We start from the raw sequence: 25,894 nt of genomic DNA, 5'->3' as shown, positions 1-25,894 counted from the left end.
CAGTTGCATGTGATAATCATTTGCGTAATTACTCTCCATTTTCGTTTTATTTGCAGGATGTTTTCAATGCACTTTAATCTCTCTTTAATGTTGAAATTAGCCCCAGTGTGATAAACTCCATTTTCCCATCATTGAAGTGGAATTATCCTGTCATTTTGTGTTAATGGGACTTTGTGTTAATATAGTTCCACTTCAGTGACAGGTTACTGACAGGATAAGCATGATGTCTATGAAACCAGATGTCTAACTTCAAAGGAGGACAAAGCACCATCAAGGGAGAATGTGACCCAAATGGAAGCTCAAAACTCTCATAGAAATGTAAATTCGTGCTCCTTCTTGAGGCTCAAAATGGAGGACAATTTGAAATTCTTTCTGGACAGAAGGGTGAAATGCAGGACATTCCCCAGGAAAGGAGGACATCTGGTCACCCTGGGGTGAGACAGGCTTGGGACATTTGGTACAGGAGATGTTTAGTTGCGGGACTCAAACCCTCAAGCAGTGACATCACTAGCTGTGTTGGCAGGGCAGGGAGCACACTGCCCTGTTCCCTCCCATTGGCTTGCTCACCTAACTCCCTCCTTGGCCACTTAGTTGGCCACCATCCAGCCAGACCCTGGAAGGATTGCTGGGCAGCGGCAGACTCGCTTGCCCCCCTTCCCTAGCCACTGTGTCGTCTTGGTCTGGCAAGTGAGGCAATGTAAGGGGACAGAAGGGGGATATTTGCCTCTCCTGCGCCTCTGTCACTGGGACTTCCTTCCCAAGGAGAAAGTCCAGTGATGGAGCAGCAAGGAAGGGTATGTTTTCGCCCCTCTTGCACCAAAGGGGAGGAAGGTCCAACCTAGTGACACCCCTCATCTGGGGTGGCACCCAGTGTGATCCACACTCCTTGTGCCTGACTAAATGCACAGGGTGCTTCTGATCCCATGTTGAGTGCTTTCTCCACTGAGTTAATTCCCTGGGTGCCCTGGTCACCTGCAGATTTGCACATCAGGACCTCTCTGTTTATTAGTCAGGGACATTGATCACAGACAGAAGTCTTTGGTCCAAATTTCCTCTCTTTCCCAAACTCACTGGATGGCCTTAGGCAAATCACTAACTCTTAGCCTCTGTCGCTCATCCAATGAGACATTGACAAGGCTGTTGCAAAAATTACAAGATGTGTGGAGTGTTCTGAGTGCCTAATGTTGATGATGACAATCAGTATTCACACACTGCACACTTACTGAGGAGATTCTTTTGCTTCTCCTTCATAGCTGTGCTTGGGAAGTTCAGAAATGCTGCTACTTTCTATATCTTAGCTACATCAGATTTTCTTTTTTGGATATCAGCAGGGGCTGGTGGCTTACATGTCTGGGAATACAAAGCTAAATGACAAGCTGAATTTGCTTTGGAATATAAGTTTGTACTTTGAAGGAGCTATTCAGGGTTCTGAAAGCTCCTCCCCCCCCCAAAAAAAAATAGTTTCAGTACCTCAGATAGTTCCTTTAAAATTTGAACTAAAATCTAGAGCAGATTCATGACTCCACTGACATGGAAGCCATGAGACACTGCTGGGGTGTACTCTAGGTGTAGACCAGAATTGGAGAATCTGCAGATTTCCATATGTTTTTGGATTTCAAGTTCCATCAGCCCAATCTATCCTGGCCAGTGGTGGGGCATGGAGGGAGTTATAGTTCTACAACATCTGGAGAACCAAAGGTTTTTCACTGGTGTAGTCACTTTTTTTCTTTCTGCCTTCTTTCACTGCATTTCCCAAGACTTCTGTACTCTTTTAAAAAATTTAGATGCTGGGCTCTCACATAGATCTTGTCTCAACAACTTGCAAGTTTGGCATCTTAGTTAATGTTACATGTGGCTTTAATGCAGATCAGAAGATGCTCTGAATTTTCTTTAATATTTTCCATGATTTCCAAGGTCAGACTCCAGTATCAGGGAAGTTCCTTATAAACCCTGATGATGTTTTGATGACTAAAGGCAGACCATTCCAAGGATTGCAGTGTATCTTCAGGGCTAATGCTTGCCTATCCTGTACCCTAGTTTGGCTATTTTCTCTTGTTTTGAGGCTGCAGAAAAAGTGTTGTGCTCTTTAATGGCTGAGTGCTATGAATAGCAGCTGCTTATACTTAAACATGAAAAATATAAACTTGAGCAGTTTCAAAAATCTGCAGTGCATTCCATCTCCAAAGCATAAGGCACTGTCATGATGTAGTTGTCTGGTTTTCTGTCTCATTCAAAGAGCTATCTGTGACTAGATGCAAACCTGTCTGAAGATTTTCACTGAGTAGCATTAATATCAATGCCTGCTATGTTGGGTTATTTTATATTATTCCTGTTACAATATTCTGCATGTGGAGAACAGAACTGTATAATGAGCTCCATGCCAAGTGTGATTGTGGAACACTGAATACATGGTTTATTTGATACCTTTTTGAAAGACCATGAGATATCTTAAGTGGGTATAGAAAGGGATTGACTAAATAAATAAATTTTTTAAAAAAACTATCCTTGTTGAAGGCGAAGAGCAGCATGAGTAACCTTGTTTGAAAAGAGAAAGGTGTAAATTTGAAAATGTGTTTTAGTGAATTCGCTTTCTTCTGCATGAGAGAAAAGTGGACACTTATAGTCCTGTGCATGGTGTAAACAGTTCCCTTCAGAGCTGCTCAGTACTGTTTGTCTTGTTTGTTTATGAAAACACAACCGTTCAGGTAGTGGAACTCTGAAGGCTAATGATCCTTTCCACAGTTGTTCCAGTCAAGAGATAATGATATTTCTATTTGTCTTCATTTGACTGTGCATTGTTTTCATTTATGCTGTGAGCAATCTATGTTGGGAGAAAGGCAAGCTATAAAAAGTAAGTATACAGTAAGGTGTGGTAAAAGAAAATACTAAATGAATTACATATTTATAGCACAAGATATTGCAAGCTTCCATTAATGAGAATGTGTTGGCACTGGACATAAATGGCCAAAGATTGGAGAAATAGAAAAACGATGGGAGAAAAGAGACCAAGAAATCTCCAAGATGTTCTTCACTCTTTACACTATGGTTATGTTTTAGGCTTCATGCACTTCCATGCACGTAGGCAGTGGTTGTTGGCTGAAGACAATACTAATCACCAGCTGCATTCATATGACCAAATCCTGGGTCAGTAAGCCAGGATATCCTTGAGTTTTGTGCAGGTGTCACATACATTCCTGTACATGAGTAACAAAGCAAGGTTTGAAGCTGATATTTAAATCATGGTTTTGTTTGGAAGCCATAGTTCTTGGATTGGACATAATTGTTAAGAATAGCTTCTTGCCTGGTTTGTGTGACCCCTTGTGCTAAGAAGTGGCAGTAAAAGGACTGCTTGCATTTGCACGAAACTCATGCACATTCTGGATTCCTAAACCAGAATTTGGTAGTCCAAGCTGGACTGAGGTCTGTGAGGAACTGAAGCATACTTATATAATTATCTGTAGTGGGAGAACTACCCTAGTCCTTGTGGAATGTCTTTCTGCAAAATAAGACGTTTTAATATGAGTCTTGCAAAGAGATTTTGTAGCACTTTTGAGACCGAGCGAAATATGTTGTACCATCAGCTTTTGTAGATTTGCTTCAGATGCATGGATCTTATGCTTATGCTGCATTGTCTTTTGCTCATTTAGTATCAAAGGTGCTACAAGATCCCTTTGCATACTGATATTCCAGATTAATATGGCTATGTCTCCGAATTCTACTAGGATGAGTCTTCTTAACCTAATGCCCTCCTGCTGTAGCATCAGTTTAGATGGGGATCAATTGAAATAAACAGAAAAATGTGTGTGTTAGATCATAGATCATGACGTGTGGATCCTCTGACACTTCCGGTATTTATTTATTTATTTTGTTATTTTAAAAGCATTTTCAGGGCTGGGCCCTGGGATGGAAAAATTGGCCTTCAGGCACTCTCAAAGTGCCAATTCCTTGTGTAGCAGATGCAGCAATGTTTTCCAATTGTATCTTGGAGTGTTCTTAGAACTGCCGGGAAGAAAAAAACAATAGCCAATCCTCCATGTCTGAAAAATATAAAATCCAGATAGGTCTGCATTCTGAGGCAAAACACAGAGATTCCTTAGTAGGTAGAAAGCACAAATAGAGAAAGAAGTTTTATATCAACAAAGTGCCAGGTGAAAAAATAAATAAACTGAAGTCACATTGGGCAACTTTACAAATAATGTCTTATAGGACTGTTACTTTTTCCTTTTAAACTGCCTTTCTGTCTGGTGGGGGAATGTTTAAAAGGTCACTTCATTTTTGTAAAGTCCTAAAATGTGTTCCCTCATCAAACAGACTGGTTTTATGGTTTGATTACATAACTTCTCAAAAAGCATGTGAGAATAAATTATTCTGACTTCTCCATTCATATGTTTATGCTGTTATTTTCCAGTAGCAGAAGAGAATAGTTAAAACTCCATTTGAAAAGTATGCTCTTTGTTTGTAAGGTCAACTTCTACACACTCAGTTTATTCCATATATAGTTGTAATGAGCATATAAAACTTCCCCCAGCAATTCCAAATGTTTAACTATACGCATGCATGCTCCTGGTCAACTAATTATATTTCTCTTGTACTGCATTCACTGATGCTGTTTTTGAAAACTTGTTGGTTGTCCAATGTGATGTGAAACTATAGTATTATATCTGTGGAATATGTAATTGTTCTGTAGGCTTTGCAAAGGGATATGAGGTATATACTTTAATTTATTGAGCAAAGAAGAAAATGAACTGTCTCATCAAACATAGGTGAACCCAGATAAGAAAAATTGGTACGTGTAATGAGAAGAGTGGCACCTATTCAAACACAGGATTGTTGGCAGATCATTGCATTTTATTCAAAAATGGAAGCTATTGGACACACGTTTTGATGCAATGTTTACAAATATATGTAGCCCTATCAGCCTAGAATTTATATGAAAAATGGTTGGCTTTGCATGGTAGTATGACAACTAGTATTACTTGGATGTAAGGTCTGTTTAAATTTGGGAAAGCTTAGGATGTGTTTACACTACCTCCAACACCTATGTCAGCTGAAATTTTCATTGTCCATGGCTAAATACTAGCCATATTATGGTGGTGGTAAAACAGTTATGTGCATGTTTCAAACATGTCCAGCTTAACTAATCCTAAATTCAGTTTTGGCATTTTCAAGCAAAATATCACTATAATGTAGACTGGGTGGTAAATTATGATTCTTTGAAAAATGTAAAAATATCACAACTATCTATTTTTATTTCACAGCCAAAACTTAATTGGCAATCAATCACCACATATTTTGTGTTCAAATAATTGGTGAGGTAAACTGCCAGTCTGGGTAGGTTTTAATGCTAAACCTGAATGTGCATTTATTTATTTAAAATATTTTACCCTGCTTTTCATTAAAAATGCTCCCAAAGCAGGGTCACATTCACATCAGCCCATCTGCTTTCTTACAATCTGGAAGGCACAACACTAAAGCAAAACAAGGTTCAGGATTTCCTCTACAAGAAGACTGAGAATCATTTCAGATGAGGGTTTTATCATGGCAGCTTATTCCTTTCAGTTCATGTAAATGAAGTGTTAGTGATTTACATTGCTCAATTTCCAGCATCATTTTTAAAAAGTTGTTTTGCATGTGCCTGCAAGAGCTGGATGGTTGCTGGAAATGACTCTGAGGATGAGATTTAGACCAAATTGGGTAATATTAGAGGTACACAGACAATACAAAAGGGTGTTGAAATTTTTGTGTTGAAATGCAGTTCAAAAGGTAGACAAGCTGATGGATGTTTGTCTTCTCTAATCCACATGTTTGTATTTTTTATTAGGCAGCCATCAAATAATTTATAGGAGGAGCTGTTTCAGTAGCAAGAACACACAATGAAATATTGGCAAAGGAGAATGGATCTGAATGTGAGATTACTTTTTGCTTTTCTGTCTTGACCTAAAATAACTGCAGATGTCTTGATCCAGCATGCCTTTATACACAGCACAGTTTTACAGTTATGAGCATTCAAGAGACTTTATGTAGTAGACAATCCTAAATCTAGTCAGGAGTGTTTGTACTCTTGTGCCCTGCTTGCACTGAATGAGAACTACACTCATCCCTTCACATTTGTGGCTTTGACTTTTGTGGGTTTGATTATTCATGGATTTTATTGTTATGTTCTGTCTAGGCATCTCTAGGTCCTCCTCTATAGTCACCTTTAACCAAAAGTCAAACTGAAGGACCTAGAGATTCCTAGAGAGAACACTCCACTAGGCATTTGTAGCTCCTCCAGCGCAATTCTATGGTCAGTGTCTGGTAGATGTTGACCACAGAGTTGCACCAGAGGACTTAGAGATTTCTAGAGAGGTGTTTTCTCAGGTAAAAACATAGTGTTTTTGTTATTTGCTCTGGTGCCACAACAAACTACAATTCCCAGAATTCCATAGCATTGAACCATGACAGTTAAAGTACTGTCAGACCAGATTATTTCTGCCACGTGGATGTAGAATTGTATTTGTTTTAATTTTTGTAAGTTGCCTTCATTTCCCATCTCAAAGGAAAAGGATAGATATAAATGAATTGTTTGTTGTTGTTATTGTGTGCCTTCAAGGTGTTTCTGACTTATGGTGACCCTGTGGCAACCCTATCATGAGGTTTTTGGGGCAGAGAGTATGACTTGCTAAGGGTCACCTAATGGGTTTCCATGGCTGAATGGGGATTCAAACCCTGGTCTCCAGAGTTGTAGTCTAGGACTCAAACCATGATGCCAGGTATTTCCTCTGTAAAAGAATTATTAACAATGACAACAACAATTATCACTGGACTGTGATGGGAAAACTCGTCCAATAATGGAGCCATTTTCAATGTATGTCTGGATACTGAATTTGAAAAGCTCAATAATAATGTCATTCCCCACACAGTCTTTCCACAAATCCAATATTTCTGATCCATTTAGTTGTATGGATGCTGATGCCCCTGGGCAGACAATGTAAAAACCAGTAAGAACTCTTGAGTTGGGAGGTTCCTCCAGTGGTTATCCAGTCTGACCCCTATTTAGTCATGCATGAAGATGCCCTTCGAGCCACCCCATCCCCACACTGGGACAGATGGGCAACTCCTTTGAGTGTCTTTGGGCAGATTTGGATGTTTCCAGCCAGCAGGTAAAAGTCTTTGAAAAGCCTGGGAACTGAGCCGCTGCCATTGGCCCCTTCCTCTCTCGTTGCAGGGTGAGTGGGTGGGTGTCTGGGCAGGATCATTGTCTTTGGCCCCCAGTGAAACCTCGAGGCAAGTAGAGAGGGGAAGCTGCACCCAAGATAGCCCCTCCAGTAGAGCCCTTTGGAGAATCAGAAGTCCAAATCTGTGTGTGAATCTGGCACCCATCTGGAGCAGGAAGTTTCCATTCCCCTCCTCCCTCCTGGGGCCCATCAACCAAGAACCCTCTGATGCCCCTCAGGGCTACCGCACTCCTTCCACATGTACACATGGACAACCACCCCTATAGCGCACTTCTTTGGCATCCTATGGTGGGCCACAAGTGGTATACACACACACACACACACACAGAGAGAGAGAGAGAGAGAGAGAGAGAGAGAGAGAACCCTAGTGGTCACAGTTCATAAACCACTTGAAATGCTTTATACTATTTTTCCTGTAATATAAATATATTTATAAATGTATTCATAGTATCAAGCACATAGCCACTTTAAATGGTTCTCCTGTGCAGTGGGTCTACTAGAAATAGTTTGAGGGGCTGTGAAGTCCACCCCTAAGGGGTGGCCTGCAGCCACTTTCAGCTGCACCAGATTGGGTCCGTGGCAACTGCATGCTGCGAGCCCGATCTGGCCTTTCCAGGGTGCAATAGCTGCAGTGCCACGGCTTTAAAGTGCTCCTTTGCAGCATTGTGTGGACGCAGTGCCACAGGAGCACTGTGACGTCCTGCACTATGTGGAGCAGCGCATGGCATCACGCTGCCCTGGGATGGAGTCAGGGCATATGTCATGTGGACACCACATCCCAACTCCACCCCCAGGTCAGCCTTAATGGCGGGTCTGCACAGGGCCTTAATTAATTACCACCTGAGCCTTGAAAGAACCAGAGCTGGAACCTGCTAGAATTTTAATTTCTTAGGATTTGTTTTCCCATGAAAAGATAGGTATTTTGGAACTGATTTCCAGTTTAAGGCAACTCTTAAGATCTTGACAAGCAATATTTTAATTTTTTAGATATTCAGAGCAGAACTTTATCTCGATGACTTTTAGGGTATTTACTGAACCATATCCCCTCATGGGGGTTATGTAGATAACACAGGACAGATTGAAATCCTTCAAAAATAAGCTATAACACTTTTTGGTAGGTGTGACATCAGAAACCTTTGCTGCTTCTATGGAATATAAATTTGTATTATGCTTCTCAAAATGTGCACTCAGTGTGATTTATTTGCATTAAGTAGATGAAAGTGGACTTTAACGTTTTTGGAACAATTGCTCAGTAACAAACAGATCAGGCACATTGCTGTGAAAACATAATGTATGTTTTTCATATTGAAATTGAGATGATAACGAAGTATTCTCTGTGCCCATTCCTTGAGAAGCCAGATCTGGCCACGGTGGTACATGCCTTGGTTACATCATGTTTGGACTACTGTAATGGGCTCTACATGGGGCTGCCTTTGAAAAGTGTTTGGAAAATTCAGCTGGTTCAAAGAGCTGCTGCCAGGCTGTTAACAGGGGCAGATTACAGAATTTAATTCCTTTTTAATGTACCTTTAAAAATATATATATATTTAATTGTACTGTTTTTTAATGCTATGAAACAGTACAATTAAAAACATTAAAATTAAAGAGTTTTGCTCTGTGGTGCTTACCATAGGGGTTGGAACTATCCAGTCATCCAGATGTTGTTGGATTGTAACTCCCATCAACACTAACCAGTATAGGTAAAAGTGAGAAATGCTAGGAGCTGTATGCCAACCAATTTTGGTATGCCATCAGAGTCCCAGTCCTGGAAAAAGAGCGGGATACAAATAAATATAATAAATATAATAATAATCATACATTTGTTAAAAAGAGGTTGAGGCAGAAATATGCGATCCAGATATGGAGACAATTCAGATCTCATTATTTTTCCCTCCCTGCATTGTTTTAAGATTGCATTGGAGATATATTTTTATGACTGCATTTATAGCTGTGCACAAGGGATTCTTGGCCTTATATTTCAAAATTGTACCTTCACAATGTATTAGTAGTGCGAAATACCATAGCATTGATATTGCATCTATAGAGCTGGGACTGTTTTTATGTAATTCATTGTAACTTTTATATGAACCAACAGTAAATGTTTGTGAATCTGCTACTTCTTAAAAAAGTATTTGTTGGACAGCTAGGTCAAATCTGAGAACTCTTTCACAGAATGGCCTGTAAATACACACACAACACAAACATGTGGAGGAGAAGGGAGTGTGTATAGTGTTCATCTCATAAAAATATAATGATACATCATGGAGTCACCAAGCTTGATCGATTATCACAGAGGATTAAATGAAGACCAGAGGTTATTTATATTGAGCAAAGATATTGAAGTATATCTTGTACCTTGGCTCAGTCATTAACCAAAATGGAAACTGTACTCAAGAAATCAGAAGACAAAGACTTGGAAAGACAACCATGAAGAAACTAGATAAGATCCACTTCTGTAAAGACATATCATCGAGTATTAAAGTCATAATCGTCTAGTATTTCTAATTTCTATGTATGATTGTGAAAGCTGGCAGTGAAGAATGCTGACAGGAAGAAAATAAACTAATTTGAAATGTGGTGTTGAATGAGTTCTATGAATATCATGGACTTCTAAAAAGTCAACTGAATGTCTTTTTAGATGAGGGGTGACTCCTAAAAAGATGAATGAATGTCTTACAGCAAATTGAGCCTGAATATGACTAAACTGAATCTCTTGTGCTTTGGACATATCATGAGATGATTCATTGGAAAAAGACTGTAATACTTGGTGAAGTGGAAGGCAGCAGGAAAAGGGGTGGTGCGTCCCATTCCAATTAATGGGGCGTGCGCCCGTGGTGCCCCGCGCTGCCGCACCACCGCACACGAGCCCCATTCAAATGAATGAGACTCCAGCATAGGCGGAATTCACCTTACGTGGGGGGGGGGGGGTCCGGAACGGATCCCCGCGTAAGGCAAGGGCCCACTGTAGTTTCTAAAGTATGTGGAGTGCTTCCATGAACAGAGGAAGTTCTCATTTTCAGAAAGTAACTCTGTAATGAGATAGAAGTGATTCCCTTGCATATTTAATTGGCAAAAGCCTTAACAGGTCTTTTGTCTTTATATAGTGATATGAGATATCACCTGCCTGCATTAATATTTCCTTGTATATTGTTTAGTTAATGGATATTTTTTTAAAAAAAGAAGCAAATATGAGATGTGTTCTCTTTTCAAGTAGATCATGCTTGTGTTACATATGTAGTCTGTGTGCTCATATTTCACACATCCTAAAGTGTATTAGAATATTAACCACCAATATGATTCAGTCTCCAAATAAAGATAGAAATGCGTTTCTTAGTTCAATCACTTTTAAAATTGTTAGATAGGCCATTTGACAAGCTATCTAGGATTTCTTGTGTACTAAATATTTTATTAACTTACATACAGGAGGTGATATATGTTTATTAGACGACTGAAGCCTTTTTTGGTTTCACAAATGACTTGGAAATAACGTTTAAGGAAGGAAGACTATAACACGACTGGATAATTTGGAATAAAAATATGCACATCACTTCTCTCTGTGGAAAGGCCAAGTAGATATAATCTTTCCTTTTCATATAAAACTGACTTTACCCTTTGCCAATGCACATTAGCCCAGACCTACTTTGTATGTTGCTTTAGTGGAATGATGGTTCCCACACTGATCTGGTAATGGCAAGATTACTTCCCACACTAGTTTCTCATTACCTCTCCCTTTGTACTGTGGAATCAATTGTTAGGGAAAGTAGTGACATTATATATATTTTAGTTGAGGTCTCCTTAATACATACATTTTACTAAAGTGGCCTAGGGTGCTGATCAGACAGAGAGGAAAAAACAGGTCACTTCCAGGTTTTCCCTAATTAGGTGGAATGTCCACTGTCTGCACAACTTGCTCCCATAATGGGCAGTTTGCACTATGCGGCATTAAGCTGCACCATTTGATTATCTTTTTCATCTCCTTCCCATGCATGTGCACCATTGCATGAACACACTGCTGGTGACTTCCAATTACCTGGCTCATCCCTCCCAGCTGCCATCCCATTGAATACCCTGTGTGACTGGCCCACAAGTGATACATCACCCGTACAGTGCATTGGTACACCTAGTGACACATTGACAAAGTACAATCATGGAGCCCTCCCATGTGTCAGCACTGCAAATAAAGATGGATTTGACACGTGGATGTATTTGAAACATGTTTTATCCTGGTTTGCATCAGTTATTCACACAGCCAACAATGCAGATCTTTTAGGAAGTCTTGGGAAAAACCTTGAGATCAAATATCCCAGGTTAAGTGGGTTTTAGGCTGCCCCCCCCCCAAACTTAATTAGATGCATTTGAAATGCATGTGAACAACAAAGATTCAACCTACATTCTACCAGGATTAATTTCACCATCTGAAAAACTCCCCTATCTCCTTTGTTGATGATTTCTTCAAAAGACTTAATCTTTAGCCTCAGATGGTTAGGCTTGTAGCAATTGTTCTCTTTCCAGTAAAATTCTGGCCCATATGGTTGAAAATTGGCCCATATGGTAGGTCTTCATTGCTTCTCTCCTGTTGATGTTATGTATCTATCTACCTACATACTTAAGAGGCACTAAGCCGAGGGGGGGGGGTAATAATATGCCCCTCCTGATGTTGTTGGGCTGCAAGGGCAGTGGTACAAGGATACATTTATGTGCAACTTGTGAGGAAACAGAGATGCATCTGATGTTTCTAGAACATATTGTGTAGTATCAGTGACTGAATGTTAAACTGATCATCTGATACCTTAATTTTAGTTTGTATTTGTCTCTTAAATCACACCTTTTAAAAGATAACATATTTTGGTTAGAATAAAACAACACTGTAATGAAGAATTTTTCATTAGTTGCAATTTACTAGGCGTAACTTTAGTAAGCAGTTACCAAGCTCATATTTCTCTTTTTTCTCCTGGCTCTCTGAACAATCTAAAAATATTCTGCCAACAGGAAATGTTTCTCATTCTGTTATGTCATTTGCTTCCCATAGGAGGTATTATTTCTAATTTATTGAACAAACTTTTGGACTGTGTTCCCATAGGCACATATGCACTATAGAATCATGTGTATACTACTCAATATGCCTTCCTGTTTTCAAAAGAGATGTAATCAATTTTAAAGAGATTTGTAAGCATTAGAAGATTGGCGCCTACATGAAGTATGATAAATTGAAGGCCAAAAGGAAATGTAACCCATACTAGGTTTGCCTGCAAATTAAGAAACCCAAATGACTTCTTGAATTTCACTTTGAAGGCATTTCTTTTTTAAACTGTGAATCAAGTTTTTCTGTCTTCTTTTTGAAAAGATCTCTTGTTGCCAAACTTTCAACCGCAATTTCATTAGTGGGATTTCTTTTGGTTGTGTGTGTTTGTAGAAGTTTACGATTTTATTAGAACATTTTGTTTGAAGGAGGGGTATGTCTGATAGCTTTTAATGTGGATGGCATTCCTCTGAAGCCAAGAAGAAGTTGGTCCCTGCAGTTGTGCTGCAAATTCATAAATCCATTTAAAACATACTTTGGGCTATATTTAGTGCCAGTTTTAATTATGGTGGACCTTTTGGAATGACTGGGCATGTTGGTCACAATTACAGGTAATTTAAATTCCATTTATTTCAGTGGGTCTGCTCCAGATAGGACTAACTTTCACTTTAGCCAGGGATAGGAATTATGTTGCTCTCTGACTGCACCCAAACTGCAGAAATTCTGCAAATTCTGGGATTTGTAGTTCTGTGAAAAATTCAGTACAGTGGTCCCCCGGGTTACGAAATTAATTCGTTCCGCTGCCCTTTTCGTAACCCGGAAGACTTTCGCAAGCCGAATTGCCATAGGCGCTAATGGGGAAAAGCCGCGATTTGGTGTGAAATCGCGCCGAAAAGCACCAAAAGTTTTTTCGTAACCCGAAAAAACTTTCGTAACGCGGAACAGTTTTTTTAAATAATTTTTTTTCGTAACCCGGGAATTTCGTAAGGCGGCGCATTCGTATCCCGGGGTACCACTGTATTCACTTTCAGAGTGCTTTGGTGCCAAAAACAAACTACAAATCCCAGAATTCCATAGCACTGAACCATGGCAGTTAAAGTGGTGTCAAACTGGATTATTTCTGCAATGGAGATGCAGAAATGTATTTTTGGATTGCAGTTCTTAGTAGCCCTAGCCAGAACGGTGTGAGGAATGTTTGGAGTTGCAGTCCAACAACATATGGAGATTTCCACTTCTGATTTAGCCTGTTCACTTTTGAGTTCCAAATACTATGCTTACAGTGAATCATACCTGTTTACTTTCAAAATGCTGCATATTGAAACAAGGATGCCATGAGGTGAAGGATGAGTAGTAAATGCTACATCCTTAGATTGTTCTTTAATAACTACGCCACAGGCTTTTCTTGCAAGTATCACTGTATGTGATTTCATACTGCTTAAAACAACTCTCCTTGCACAGGCAGAACAGCACAGGCATCAAATGATCCAGCATAATGAAGTACATTGAAATGAAAGCCATGTTCTGATTATGGAGCAATTAATAACAGCTACAGATATTACTCTGAGGAGTACGTACATTCTTGGAAGCATCCTATGTTTCTGAGGATTGAAGAACATGCCATATATGCCAGTTGTAACAGTTTTAATGTCAGGGATTTAAACAGATTTAACAAGAACAAAATCTTAGTGGGTCTTGGTTTTGAATAAACATGACTGCATTTCAATATCTGTGTGTAAATTTGTTGTAAAGATTAAAAGAATAGTCAAAAGTGTTTGGAAAATGTTTGAAAACGTGCCATGAAACCCTGTTCAGTAGTGAAAATCATTAACATTTGGGGCTTACCGGTATTCTGCATAAAATTCTCACATTGCTTTTTGAGCAGAAAATGCTGTTTTCTGTTTTAAAAAAAGTTCTGACTTTGTGCCAAGTAAGTCCTGAAGTGCAAAGAGTTGGCAAGATTGTGAGTATTGAATACTTTCTTGCTATGAGAAGAAAATTGCAAAAAATATTTGTTGGTTCCTTTGAAAACAACATTAGAGAATTCTATCCCTAGTTTTTATTAGATACAGTTCCAGAGATGAATGTAGATTATGATGTCTTCCTAAGTGGGTCAATCATTTCTAAATTATGTCCCCTTCCCTGTACAGTTTTCTCTGTTCGATAATTAAGTGTGTAGGGGAGTTATGAGACAGGGAAATTTTATGTTTTGCACTTACAAAAGCTCATGTTATCATTCATAAAGTACCTAAAAGTGTATAGGCTCTACAGCAGTGGTTCCCAACCTGTGGGTCGGGACCCCTTTCGGGGTCGAAGGACCCTTTCATGGGGGTCACCTAAGACCATTGGAAAACACCTATTTAATTACAGTTATGAAGTAGCAACGAAAATAATTTCATGGTTGGGGGTCATCACAACATAAGGAAGTGTATTAATGGGTCATGGCATTAGGAAGGTTGTGAACCACTGCTCTATAGAGAGTAAAAAAGAGAGTTGGCCCTGCCCACTGATTAATCATTTTAAGAAAATTTTAACTGAAAGTATAGGAGACAGAGCAGAAAGGTAAGTGGACTCCACTACCTATTCCTGTGGGTCTAACATTTTTATACTAATTAGGTTCAGAGAAAGGAGAAGCTAACAAAGTTGATGGAGTAACATGTTAAGGAAAAAGCAACATGGGACATACAGTGAATGAAATAAAACTTGTATGTGAGAGTCAGGATGACTCAGCAGAAGCAATTAAGAGCCACACAGGTGTAAAAGGTAATGGAATTAAAAAGTCCTAAATGCCAAGGACAGAAATGCAAAGTGGATAATTGAACACACCTGAGAATTGTTAAGTGGTCAAGGCTGAGATGATGAAATCATTAATTCTGGGTAGAAACAAGCGAACCAATGAGAGTGGATGTACACGCCCACTGGGTGGATACTGACAAGAGTGGGTGGTATGATCCAAGGACTATAATAATGGCTATGATTCCTAATGTATGGTGTGGGTAATTGTTGTATTGGATAGTTTTGGAGCTGTATATAGTAGAATAAAGTAGATCTTTTATATAAGACTACTGAGTTGTCTGGTGTCTTGAGTCAAGATACAAGAGCCAGCTGGATCCTGAAGAGGTGGGAAGACTTCTGTGGAAGCAAGAGTGAGAAGGCTTGGAGAGTTTGTCAGGGTCTTCAGCCTATTCTCTGTAACTCTGCTGCTTTAGAGCAAAGCTTTAACCACTGGCCAAAACTGGTCAGCGCCGGTGCGTAACAAGGTGGTGAGTTTGAGCCAGAGGTGAAGAGCTACAACTCCCATCATCCCTGACATAACATTGGGTGAAATAATTCTCCACTTCTCCATATGGGTGATGGGGTTGCAGTCAAGGAAAATGCATATTAAACCATATTTAATGAATTGTGCATGTAAAAACATTACCTTGAACAAGGGTTTGTAGGCAAGGTCTTCCTCTAGAAAAACATTTATGTATGTAACACTTTTACAGAGTTTCCAGGGGCTGTAAATGGACTGCCGGGATAGGAATCATGTAGTCCTTGAGATGTTGTTGGACTGCAGCTCCCAATATTCCTCACCATTGGCTATGCTGGCAAAGACAACTGAGGTTTGCAGTCCCAGCACCAGCTTCAGGATTGCATGATTCACACCCCAAGTGTACTGTAAGGGTAGCCATACTGCTCTGAGGAAGAACTTGAAATACTGGATTTTCTAAGCCATTTATATGTTGTTTTTAAAATAGTACCGTGTAAAAATCTATTTTGGTACCTGATTTTTTTCCAAACCTACTGAGAACATATAATAGGTGTACACCTACATGTACATTCTAATATATTTTTATGTGGTGCTCTTCCACATTTTCACTCCCATTTAACACCCCCCCCCCCCCCGAACTTGAACTGTTACATGGCTGTGGGATCTGGCTGTCCTTTCTGCTTTTCTTGTGCTGGCTTTTGATATCAGTGGTTTCCAGTTTTTTTTCCAGGAAGGTCATGAAGAATTGAGGTCTAAAGGAATTTGTGTTAGTAGAGTCCCACAGTCATGGAACTGAATGCTTTGTTTGAATATTCATCCAACTAGACTTGTGCATGCAGTAACTAAATTCAGCTAAACACTGCTGCTTATAGTCATGATCATTTGTTTATTTAACCCTGACTATGTATTAAGCAGGTCTCAATGACAGCCATGTTATGAGTCATGTTTCTTTATAGCAGTGCTTAATAAAGTCTTAAAATTCTTTCTAATTATTGTTTATTGCTGAGCAAAATGGATTAATCTTTGTTTTTAGGAACCAAGTAGATGTGGTAGCAGAAGTCATGTGCATGTGTCTGCCCCATAAAAATATTAAGCAATGTGTGTTCTGCTTTTACCTCTGAAAAGGTGCCTGGATAAATGTAGTTAAAGCATACCACTTGTTCCTTCTTTTCCTCCAGACCAGCCTTAATTTCATCTGGAAGGAGGAAGTGTATCCAATGACATACTACGAGAAAAAAGACAAGAAATGCTTCAATTCTCCTATCACATTATGCATGATTGGATTAGATAAATGAACAAATAGGTAGCTGACACCTATGTTTGACCTTGCTGTGTGTTTCTGTTTTTTAAAATAACCTTGCTCTGTGTAGCTGTTTTGGTTTTGAAATCAGTAATGACTGGATGCCGTGTATGCTGCTTAATCCTCACCCTTTTCCAGCTTCTTTTAATGCATTTGTTCACTGAAATGTTTATTTTTTAAAGTCACCATTTAGTCTATTTCACTGTTACCATTTCAGTGCCCAACATGGGCTATCTGGCCTATCAAGATCACTTTCTTTAGTGTGATTAAGAAGCGCACCAAGTTTCTGAAGCTGGTGGTGAAGCTTCCTCTACTTCTCCCCTTGCCTTCCATCTATCTCTGTCCCTTCTGTCTCTTTCTGTCTTCCCGCTCCCACAGAGTTAAGGGAGCAAAATGAGAGTCAGAGCTGGAAGGAAACTGGAAGATACTAGAATGAGGAAGACTACTGTTGCCTGAATGAACTCCCAGTACAAATAGGTAGCTTTATTATTGTTATCCTAGGGCAGTGGTTCCCAACCTGTGGGTCGGGACCCCTTTGGGGGTCGAATTACCCTTTCATGGGGGTCGCCTAAGGCCATTGGAAAACACCTATTTAATTAAAGTTATGGAGTAGCAATGAAAATAATTTCATGGGTTTGGGTCACCACAACATGAGGAACTGTATTAAAGGGTCGCAGCATTAGGAAGGTTGGGAACCACTGTCCTAGGGCTCTAGTCAGAGTGAACAAGGCCAGTCCAGTGCCTGGATATCTTTGCCCAGGAAGTTTCTCTGAACTGCAGTTCTAGTGACTCATCTCACAGGCTTGTTCCTGGATCTATCTTCAGTGGCTCTGATATTAGCCACCAAACACAGTGCTTTCACAGGGGTAGCCAGAGGCCCTGCATTTCATATTTCAATGTGTTGGGTGGGAAAGCCCAATGGATTACTGATTGCTGCACTATGACCTGGCTAATTTTCTATTGAGATTTTTTTTCTTGTCACCTGGGGCTCTGCTTCTTTAGTTTATTTTAACGGCATACATTCCTGTATATACATACATACATTTACATTAGACAACAGTATTTGAAGAATGGAAGGTTTCCTTAATCTGCAATAATTCACCATTGCAATGATTCTCCTAAGCAGTTTTCTAGTTAGGTAAAAATACCTTTATGTGAGATGAGGAGTTTATTAAAGGCTGACTAAACATTCTGCAGGGAAACAGAGACTAGCTATGTGATCTGCTGTAATACTTTGTGCTTTTATTTCATGGCTAAATCATTCGAAGAACCATTACTGTCTAACAGACCTTACAAGCACTAGGGATTTTGAGCACGGACAGTTTAATAAAAATCTCAACTCAAAGTGCAGCTGGTGTGAAAAACACAAAGTTCCTAGCAGAGAGCATGAAAGGAATTGAAAATAAAACTGCCTATGTGAATCTATGATACACCTTCATAGGAATCAATGATATGACCAGAATTGAAATACTGTGCATGGTAAGTACATATTGTAGATCTGGAGAAGATGAAAGAAAGGACAGCCAAAATGATCAAAGGTTTATGAGAAAAGTTTTCAATGTTTGGAGCTTTTTGGTTTAAAAAATATGAATAAGGGACATAGGATAGAAGTGTGCCTTCAAGTCATTACCAACTTCCGGTAACCCTAAGCAAACCTATTACAGGGTTTTCTTGGCAAGATTTTTTCAGAAAAAGTTTGCCTTTGTTTTTCTCTGAGTCTGAGAGAGTGTGATTTGCCCAAGGTCACCCCATGGGGTTCCATGGCTCAGCAGAGATTCAAATCATGGTCTTCAGAGTTTTTTCCAGTGCTCTGATCACTAGACTCACTAAAATGAATTTGTTGTGATGGTGGTGGTGGTGTGAATTAAAGTTGTTCCAGAATTACGTTGACACTCAGTCAACCCTATAGGTGTCTTTTGGAGAAAGAAAGTACATTGCAGAAGTTCAAGACAGTCATAAAAATGTAATTTGCCATGGAGTACATGGTTAACTATGGAATTCATTTCAACAAAGTGGTGACTGCCAGCTTGGATAATTTTAAAAGTGGATTAGATCAATTAATGGCTGGTGAGGCTATCAGTGGCTACCATGGCTATGGGTGCTTTCCACTATGATTTAAAGCAAATTGCTAATCAGGGTATATGACTGTCATTCCCAGTTGAAACTGGTTCTGATCCTACTTTGATTGATTTCTGTGGCAATAAAGCGAGGCAAACACAAAACCCCCAGTTTTTTCCAGACACTAGCTTCCTAGCAGTTCTTTTGAAAAGAATTGATTCTGAAGTGTGTTCAACAAGTGGGAACAACAGATCTGAATCACATCATTCTGGTTGGGAGGGACTAATGGCAGAGGGGTATTTGCCACCCCTCCTCAGTTTTTGGTAGATCCACTGCCCCCCTCCCCCCCAGCGCTGCCTTTGCGCTTGTGGTGTGACCTATAGCCACATTATTTTTTTAAAAAAAATATTGATAGAGGAGTCAGTTCATTGGTTTTTCAACTACTTGCCTCACTGATTGCGAGTAGTTGCAAAATCAATCAATCGAATCTTCTATAAATTTATACTATATAGTTCCCAAGCTGGGCTGCCTCTTACATGTGACCACAGATCATTGACATGCGTTTTGAAGCAGTGCAAACTAGTGGGGACGACACTCATGCCAAAAAAGAAGTGATTACAAGGGGATAATGAAAAGATCCGCTTTCATAGTGGGAACGATGGGCCTTTTGGAATTGATTTACTAACACGGAGCAAAGGTAAATCGCACACCAATGTAAATGTAAGTGGGAATGAGCCCTAAGTAACACTTCCAGTATCAGAGACAGTATACTTCTAACACCAGTAGTTAGGCAACATGAGTAGGAGGGTGCTATTGCTCTCATATCAGTTTGTGGGCAGTCTGCAGCCTGACTACAGCACTTTGGAACCATTCATGTTTCTGAACAATATCCAAAGGCAGCCCCACATTGAGTGCGTTATAGTAATCCAGATGGCATGTGGCCAGATCCAACATCATAAGGAACAGGTACAATTGGCACACTCGTTTTTACTGTGCAAATGCACTTCTGGCTACTGCCAAAGCTTAAACACCCAGTCTCAGATCTGAGTCCAGAGTACCCCCAAACTACAAACTTGAGACTTCAGTGGGAGTATAATGCCATCTAGCATAGGCTGAATCCCTACTCCCTGATGTGTCTTTTGGCTGACCAGAAGCAACTTTGTCTTGTCTGGATTAAGCATGAATTCATTTGTCCTCATCCAGTCCATTACTGACAGCAGACACTGGTTAGCACAAGACAGCTTCTTGGGTTAGATAGAAAGGAAAAATACATTGGATGTCATTAGCATATTGGTGACACTGAACCCCAAAACTTCAGAATACCTCTCCCTGCAATTTCATGTCGGTATTTGTAAATGTATTCTAATGGCCAAGAGCCAAGTGTAACTCCAGTGGTTCTAATGCTAACACAGGACTTTCACAGATATAACCAGAAACATTTCATCTTTTCTCTCCCCCCAACTTCCTCTCTCCTATAAGAGAGGAATAAAATTCTTTGCATAGCTACCAGTATTAGAGGGTTTCTTCTTAAAGATAATGTTATATTGAAAGTTGGGTACAGAATTTATTTTTCTTTCTGAACAGTGCTTCTTGGGTAATTTTTCGTTCAACTTGAATACAATCCTTCTGAAACAGCATTTGGATATTCCCTTCTTGATCATCTTCTGTCATGTTTCCTTTGGTCCAAAACACACTATGGAAATAATCCACTTTGAGACTGCTTTAACTGTCCTGGCTTAATGCTAGCAAATTCTGGGAACTGTAGTTTTGTGGGACATTTAGCCTTCTCTGTCTGAGAGCTCTGGTGCCACAATTAACTACAATTCCCAGGATTCCTTGGCACTGAGCCAGGGCAATTAAAGCAGTCTCGAACTGGATTATTCTTTTACAAAGTCTTTAGCCTTCTCTGACAAAGAGGTCTAGTGCCTCACAAAACTACCAATCCCAGGTTTCTGTAGAATGGAGCCATGGCAATTAAAGTGGTGTCAAACTGTATTATTTCTACAGCATAGAAGGACCCCTGCTTATCCTCCTTCAAGGTTGTTGTGGACAGATACAAAGAAGGTACACAGTTCTGAGTTGCTTCAAGAAAGACAGGATATGTATGTATGTATGTATGTATATATGTATGCATGCAGAATAATAGGAAATATGTGTGCGACAGACTGTGTGTGTTACTTAATATCACATCAGTACTGATATAATTCATATCCTGTAAAAATCAGTGAGAAATGGTCTTGGGTTTGGTCTATAGTTGACTGTTATTGAATCCATTTGTCCCATTGAACAGTATTTGGAATTAGCAATCCAATGAATCCTAGCTTCTTCCATTATCCTCACACTGGCTTTAATTACTACCACATTACTGGGTGTGCTATTATATTTGGTCTATAAAAGCAATCAGTAATTAAATTCTTCATGTAGTCTTTGAAATCCTGGCAAAATTCCAAACATGGGAAAATACCGTAAGTTATACTCCAGCTATTCTTAGCTTTTGTTTTTAGTTTAAAAATGACATCACCATTGGCATGAGGTTAGAAGAATCTTGAAACGTATGGCTGGGATCTGTTTTATCTCAGTAGCTAAGGTCCAGTTTGTATCAGCAGTGGTGTGGTGGCTGTTTTAAAAGAAGTTGCATAGAGATGATTAGATGCAAGAAAGGATGTATGTGCAGCAGCTTGCCAGTTTGTTTCACTCCAAACTGGTGTAGCAATTAAAATAAAAATAAGTTAGGCTGTGTCTCTGAAGTGTTATACATAAAATAGAGAGAGAGAGAGAGAGTCTGATTACTCTGAGTTTCTTTATAAAAACAGAAGATATGGCATGATAGCTGTGGCACCATGGCTATATTGTGCTTCTTTGGTGCTTCGTTGTGTGGATGCAGCGCCAAAGGAGCACTGTGAAGCTCCACACAGTGTAGAGCGGTGCTCAGTGTCACTGCATCCTGGGGGGCAGAGTCGGGGCGTGTGTTATGTGGATGTCCCCAGGGTGGCCTTAAAGGCCAGTCTGAAAAGCCCGTAAATCAAGTAAACTTTCTATTTGCAGCAACTAGTCTGAAATCCTGAAGAGCCACTGGCAGCCAATGGTTCTCAACTTGGCCCTATTCAGACTTTTTTTTTTAACTTGGACTGTTTTAGATTTGTAAGCTAACGAGTCCCTATACTGGGAGAAAGGTGGGATATAAATAAACATAATAATAATAATAATAATAATAATAATAATAATAAACATAATAATAATAATAATAATAATAATAATAATAATAACTCAACTACCTGAATAATTTCATTCATACATTCCAATTTTGTTGTTCACACTATATTTTTTAATTGGAACTGTATCTCTGCACATCTCTATGAGTTCTGTCTCACATGTGTCAGCACTCCCATTGAGATGAAACAGTTGATAATGCGGATGTATTTCATGCATGTTCAAAACATGCAGAGTTTTATCCCAGTTTATCCTGGGTCTATCAGCATTGCTTATTCACACAGCTGACAATGTGAATCTTTGAGGAAAGCATGGAGAAAAAACCCTGAGATCGATTATCCTGGGTTAAGTGGGGTTTGTTTTTTTTGGCACCCCCCCCCCCCCTATTTTAATTGGATACATTTGAAAAGATTCAACATACATTCTACCAGGATTATTTTTATCATCTGAATAACCCCTTAGTCCTCTAAAGGTCTGTTTAGTCTTTTTTGGACTTCAGCTCTCAGAATCCCTGACCATTGACTATGGGTCCATTCACATTTCACAATTATAGCTCTGTCATTCCACATTGAGTTTGATCAGTGGCATTGATGTTCTCTGGCTCCCTAAACTGCAAATCTCAGGAATCCATAGGACTGTACTATAGCAATTAAGATCAAACAATTAAGATTTTCATACCTGGCAGAATCACTGCTAAAACGTTGCTGGATCGTACAGGAAGCGCACAGAGTGTGTAAGCCTGGTGCGCTTCCTGAACGCCAGGGAATCGTCGGCTCACCTCTAGTGTTACTGAATCGTTCAGGGAGAGCGGATTTCCTCTGAACGCAGAGTTTCTGTTCAGAGGAAATTCCCTCTCCCTGAACAATTCTGTAATCCTAGAGGGAGGCTAGAGGGAGCTGATGATTCACTGACATTCAGGAAGCGCACCAGGCTTCTACACACGCATGCTTCCTGAATGATCAAGCAATGTTTTAGCAGTGATTCTGCCAGGTATGAAAACAGAATGGGCCCTAGGCTGGCTGGTTTTGGGAAATACAACATTTGGGGGCCCAGTGGTATAGATTATACTAATTCAAGTGGCCATGGTCTGATATGGTATACAGGGAATCTTATTATGTAATTCATACAGGAAAAGTGTTGCTTTAGATTTCATGGTGGTGTTCTTTTTGGCCTAGTTAAAATTTGCCCTTGTAAAATAACCCTTTACTTATCAGAAAGCTGTTATATTTTTGTGGTTTTTTCGGGCTATGTGGCCATGTTCTAGAAGAGTTTATTCCTGATGTTTCGCCTGCAACTGTGGCTGGCATCTTCAGAGATGCCAGCCACAGATGCAGGCAAAACGTCAGGAATAAACCCACAAAAAAACCTATGGATGCCAGCCATGAAAGCCTTCAGAAAGCTGTTAATTGTTTATATATATATATATAATTAATAAGTGAGCTGAATTTAGGGATGGGGTGCTAATTCTCCAGTCTGTTCCCTAAAAACACGGAGTGCTGCCTACTTTCAATTTAGGCACTGCCTAATTAGTTACATCCCAGTTTGTGGTGAATACATAGCATTTTGTTATTGAGTCTGAACTAGTGCGCTGTGGTTTGTGACTATAAATTATGGTTTTTGTTACAGACACAGAGGCTGGGGTGGGGGATCTAAATAATATAGTTTAAGACTGGAACTGTGGAGTTCTTCATAACACTCTCAAACATCTATTTACTATGCTAAACCTGTCTTATCTTATTAAGTGACTCCAGTTTTATATCATATGTAAATTAGGATTTGATCCTGGTTTGCAGGGCAAATAGAGACCTTTTTGCCAGTTCTAAGCAACTTATCATGTTGAGGTACCAAATCAAGAGCACGAGTAGAATTGTCTGTTTAATCTGGAAATTAGACTGAGTTGGTCTGAACACAAGTTGTCTTGGAGGCTATTATACAACAGTGTTGTTGGCAAATAAGGTGGACTTTTTTTTTTTAAGGACACCATTATATCTCTACAGTGTCATTTAGCAGAACTGTTTGAGTGTCACTATCATTACTTAGGTCGCATGGTGATCTTGGACAATGGACTAGCTTCCAAAGTAGTTTCTAAACTCTGGTTATCAGTGGTGCCACCTTTCTGAAAAACTGTTGGAAACTTTAGTGGTCCAAAAGGAACAGCTAGATTGCTGAGAGCAATTAAATTTTCCTATGATTTTAATGGCTTACAGAGTTCTAGTATCTAAAGCCCTGTATGGCATTAATTGCCATACAGGGCCAAGTAACCTGCCTGTTTTCTGAGGTCTTCTTCTCCAGGTGCTTCTCTGTTGTTGTGTGCCTTCAAAATGTTTTTGATGTACAATGACCCTAAGCAGATCCTATCATAGGGTTCTTCTAAAAAATTTTGTTTGGAAGAGGTTTGACATGGCTGCCCTCTGAACCTGAGAGACTTTGACTGTTTCAAGCTCACTCAGTAGGTTTTCATGGCTGAGCAGGGATTTGAACCCTTGTCTCCAGGGTCCTAGTTCAACACTCAAACCATTACACCATACTGGCTCTCGCAGACGCTTCTGCTTTTCATGTAAAGACAGTTTTCACCAGCCAGAGGGTATTAAAAACAAACACATCAAGCTGTCACCTGCAGCCTTTCCAAAACTTCAGGGAATTTAAAATAAAGCAATTTCTGAATGCTGGTATGAGTGCAAGAGTAATCAAGGTGGTATCAAAGAGTTCTTGATTCAAACTCAGGATCATTTTTAGTAGGTTAGGATAAAGATAAAGTTACTGCATGGGATTACAGTATCCTGCCAGTATGGATGTACTGGCTTGGAGATTCTGTAGCTTGTAGTCCAAAATGTCTTCATCAATCTGTATATGTCCCCATTTGTTTTCAACAAAATGTAACCTGAAAGGCTGCTGTACTTTTGAAGACATAGAAAAGTTCAGTATTATGAAATACATGGACTAAAGCAACTTGCAACCTGACCCGAGTCATCTGTTCAAATTAGGAATAGCAATGTCTCTGGAGGCATATATGATTAATTCAAATGCCTTGGAATTTGTTATATGAATACAGCCTTTCCTAATCACATACGTTTTGACTCTAATAGCAACTAAGGTTGGGAATTGGATTTTTAATTTTTTTTTTTACTTGTACTCTGATCCTCAGTAGTTTGGATTAGTTTTCTTAAGCAACTTTGGTACCAGAAATTCAGTTCAAAAATATTTTATATGTTTTGTTTTATGTACACTTCAGAAAACCATCTTGACATCATCTCAAAGCAACTCATGTTCATGTTATACCAAAGGCTCCATGGTCTTGAGCCCTTGCTCAGTAGTAGATATTACATTATAGCCTTGGCTTGGAGAAGCTGTTTGAAAGAATTAAATGACTTCAGAAAGAAATTCTACTTGTTTATAGATAAAATGTATGTACTGACTGAATTGCTACTGTCTTGGTTTCTGGCTTATATATCTGTACTATAGTCGTGTCACAGTCAAGACATAAAAGTATTTGCAATGCAACTGACAATACCAGAGCACTTTATTCAAAGCAGTTGTTCTGGCAATGTTGTATCTGCTAATTTATCATGTTGTCAGGTTACAGCTGGAACCTCTTATCCCTTTTGAAGCTGTATTTCCTTGGATCACCTTGAGCTCTGTGAAATTTCCATGCTTCAACTTGCATTGCAAAAAAGTAAATGTGAAAATGGTGCTACATTATGATAGAAATGCTTCAATTTGTCAAAACTGCCTTTGAAAATGAAACAATAAAAAGTGATTATGGGTGAAACTATCATTTCTTTCAACCTGCTCTTCCTTCTTGAAGTTAGCCCAAGGACAACAGACGGGGTGGGAGTGAG

General features: G+C 39.5%; 1 protein-coding gene across 3 annotated transcripts in view; it reads left to right on the top strand.

Annotated features, from left to right (window-relative positions):
- Positions 1 to 25,894, top strand: part of ARHGAP6 (Rho GTPase activating protein 6) — a 298,619-nt gene that overhangs the window by 1,105 nt on the left and 271,620 nt on the right. Inside the window, exon 1 of one of the 3 annotated variants that reach the window (XM_089511606.1) lies at positions 5,822 to 5,906. The exons of the other annotated variants lie outside the window; for them this stretch is intronic. Within the exon in view, the coding sequence (XP_089367732.1) occupies positions 5,874 to 5,906 (33 nt within the window). The 5' untranslated portion in view covers positions 5,822 to 5,873. Of the gene's footprint in view, positions 1 to 5,821; positions 5,907 to 25,894 lie in introns of those variants that run through there. 3 annotated transcript variants of the gene reach the window in all.

Source organism: Sceloporus occidentalis, unplaced genomic scaffold (assembly GCF_023333645.1).
Source record: "Sceloporus occidentalis isolate IW3139 unplaced genomic scaffold, rSceOcc1.0.p SCAF_2, whole genome shotgun sequence".
Classification (NCBI taxonomy): domain Eukaryota; kingdom Metazoa; phylum Chordata; class Lepidosauria; order Squamata; family Phrynosomatidae; genus Sceloporus; species Sceloporus occidentalis.
Note: the sequence above shows the minus strand (reverse complement) of the source record. Positions and strands in the feature narration are given on the sequence as shown.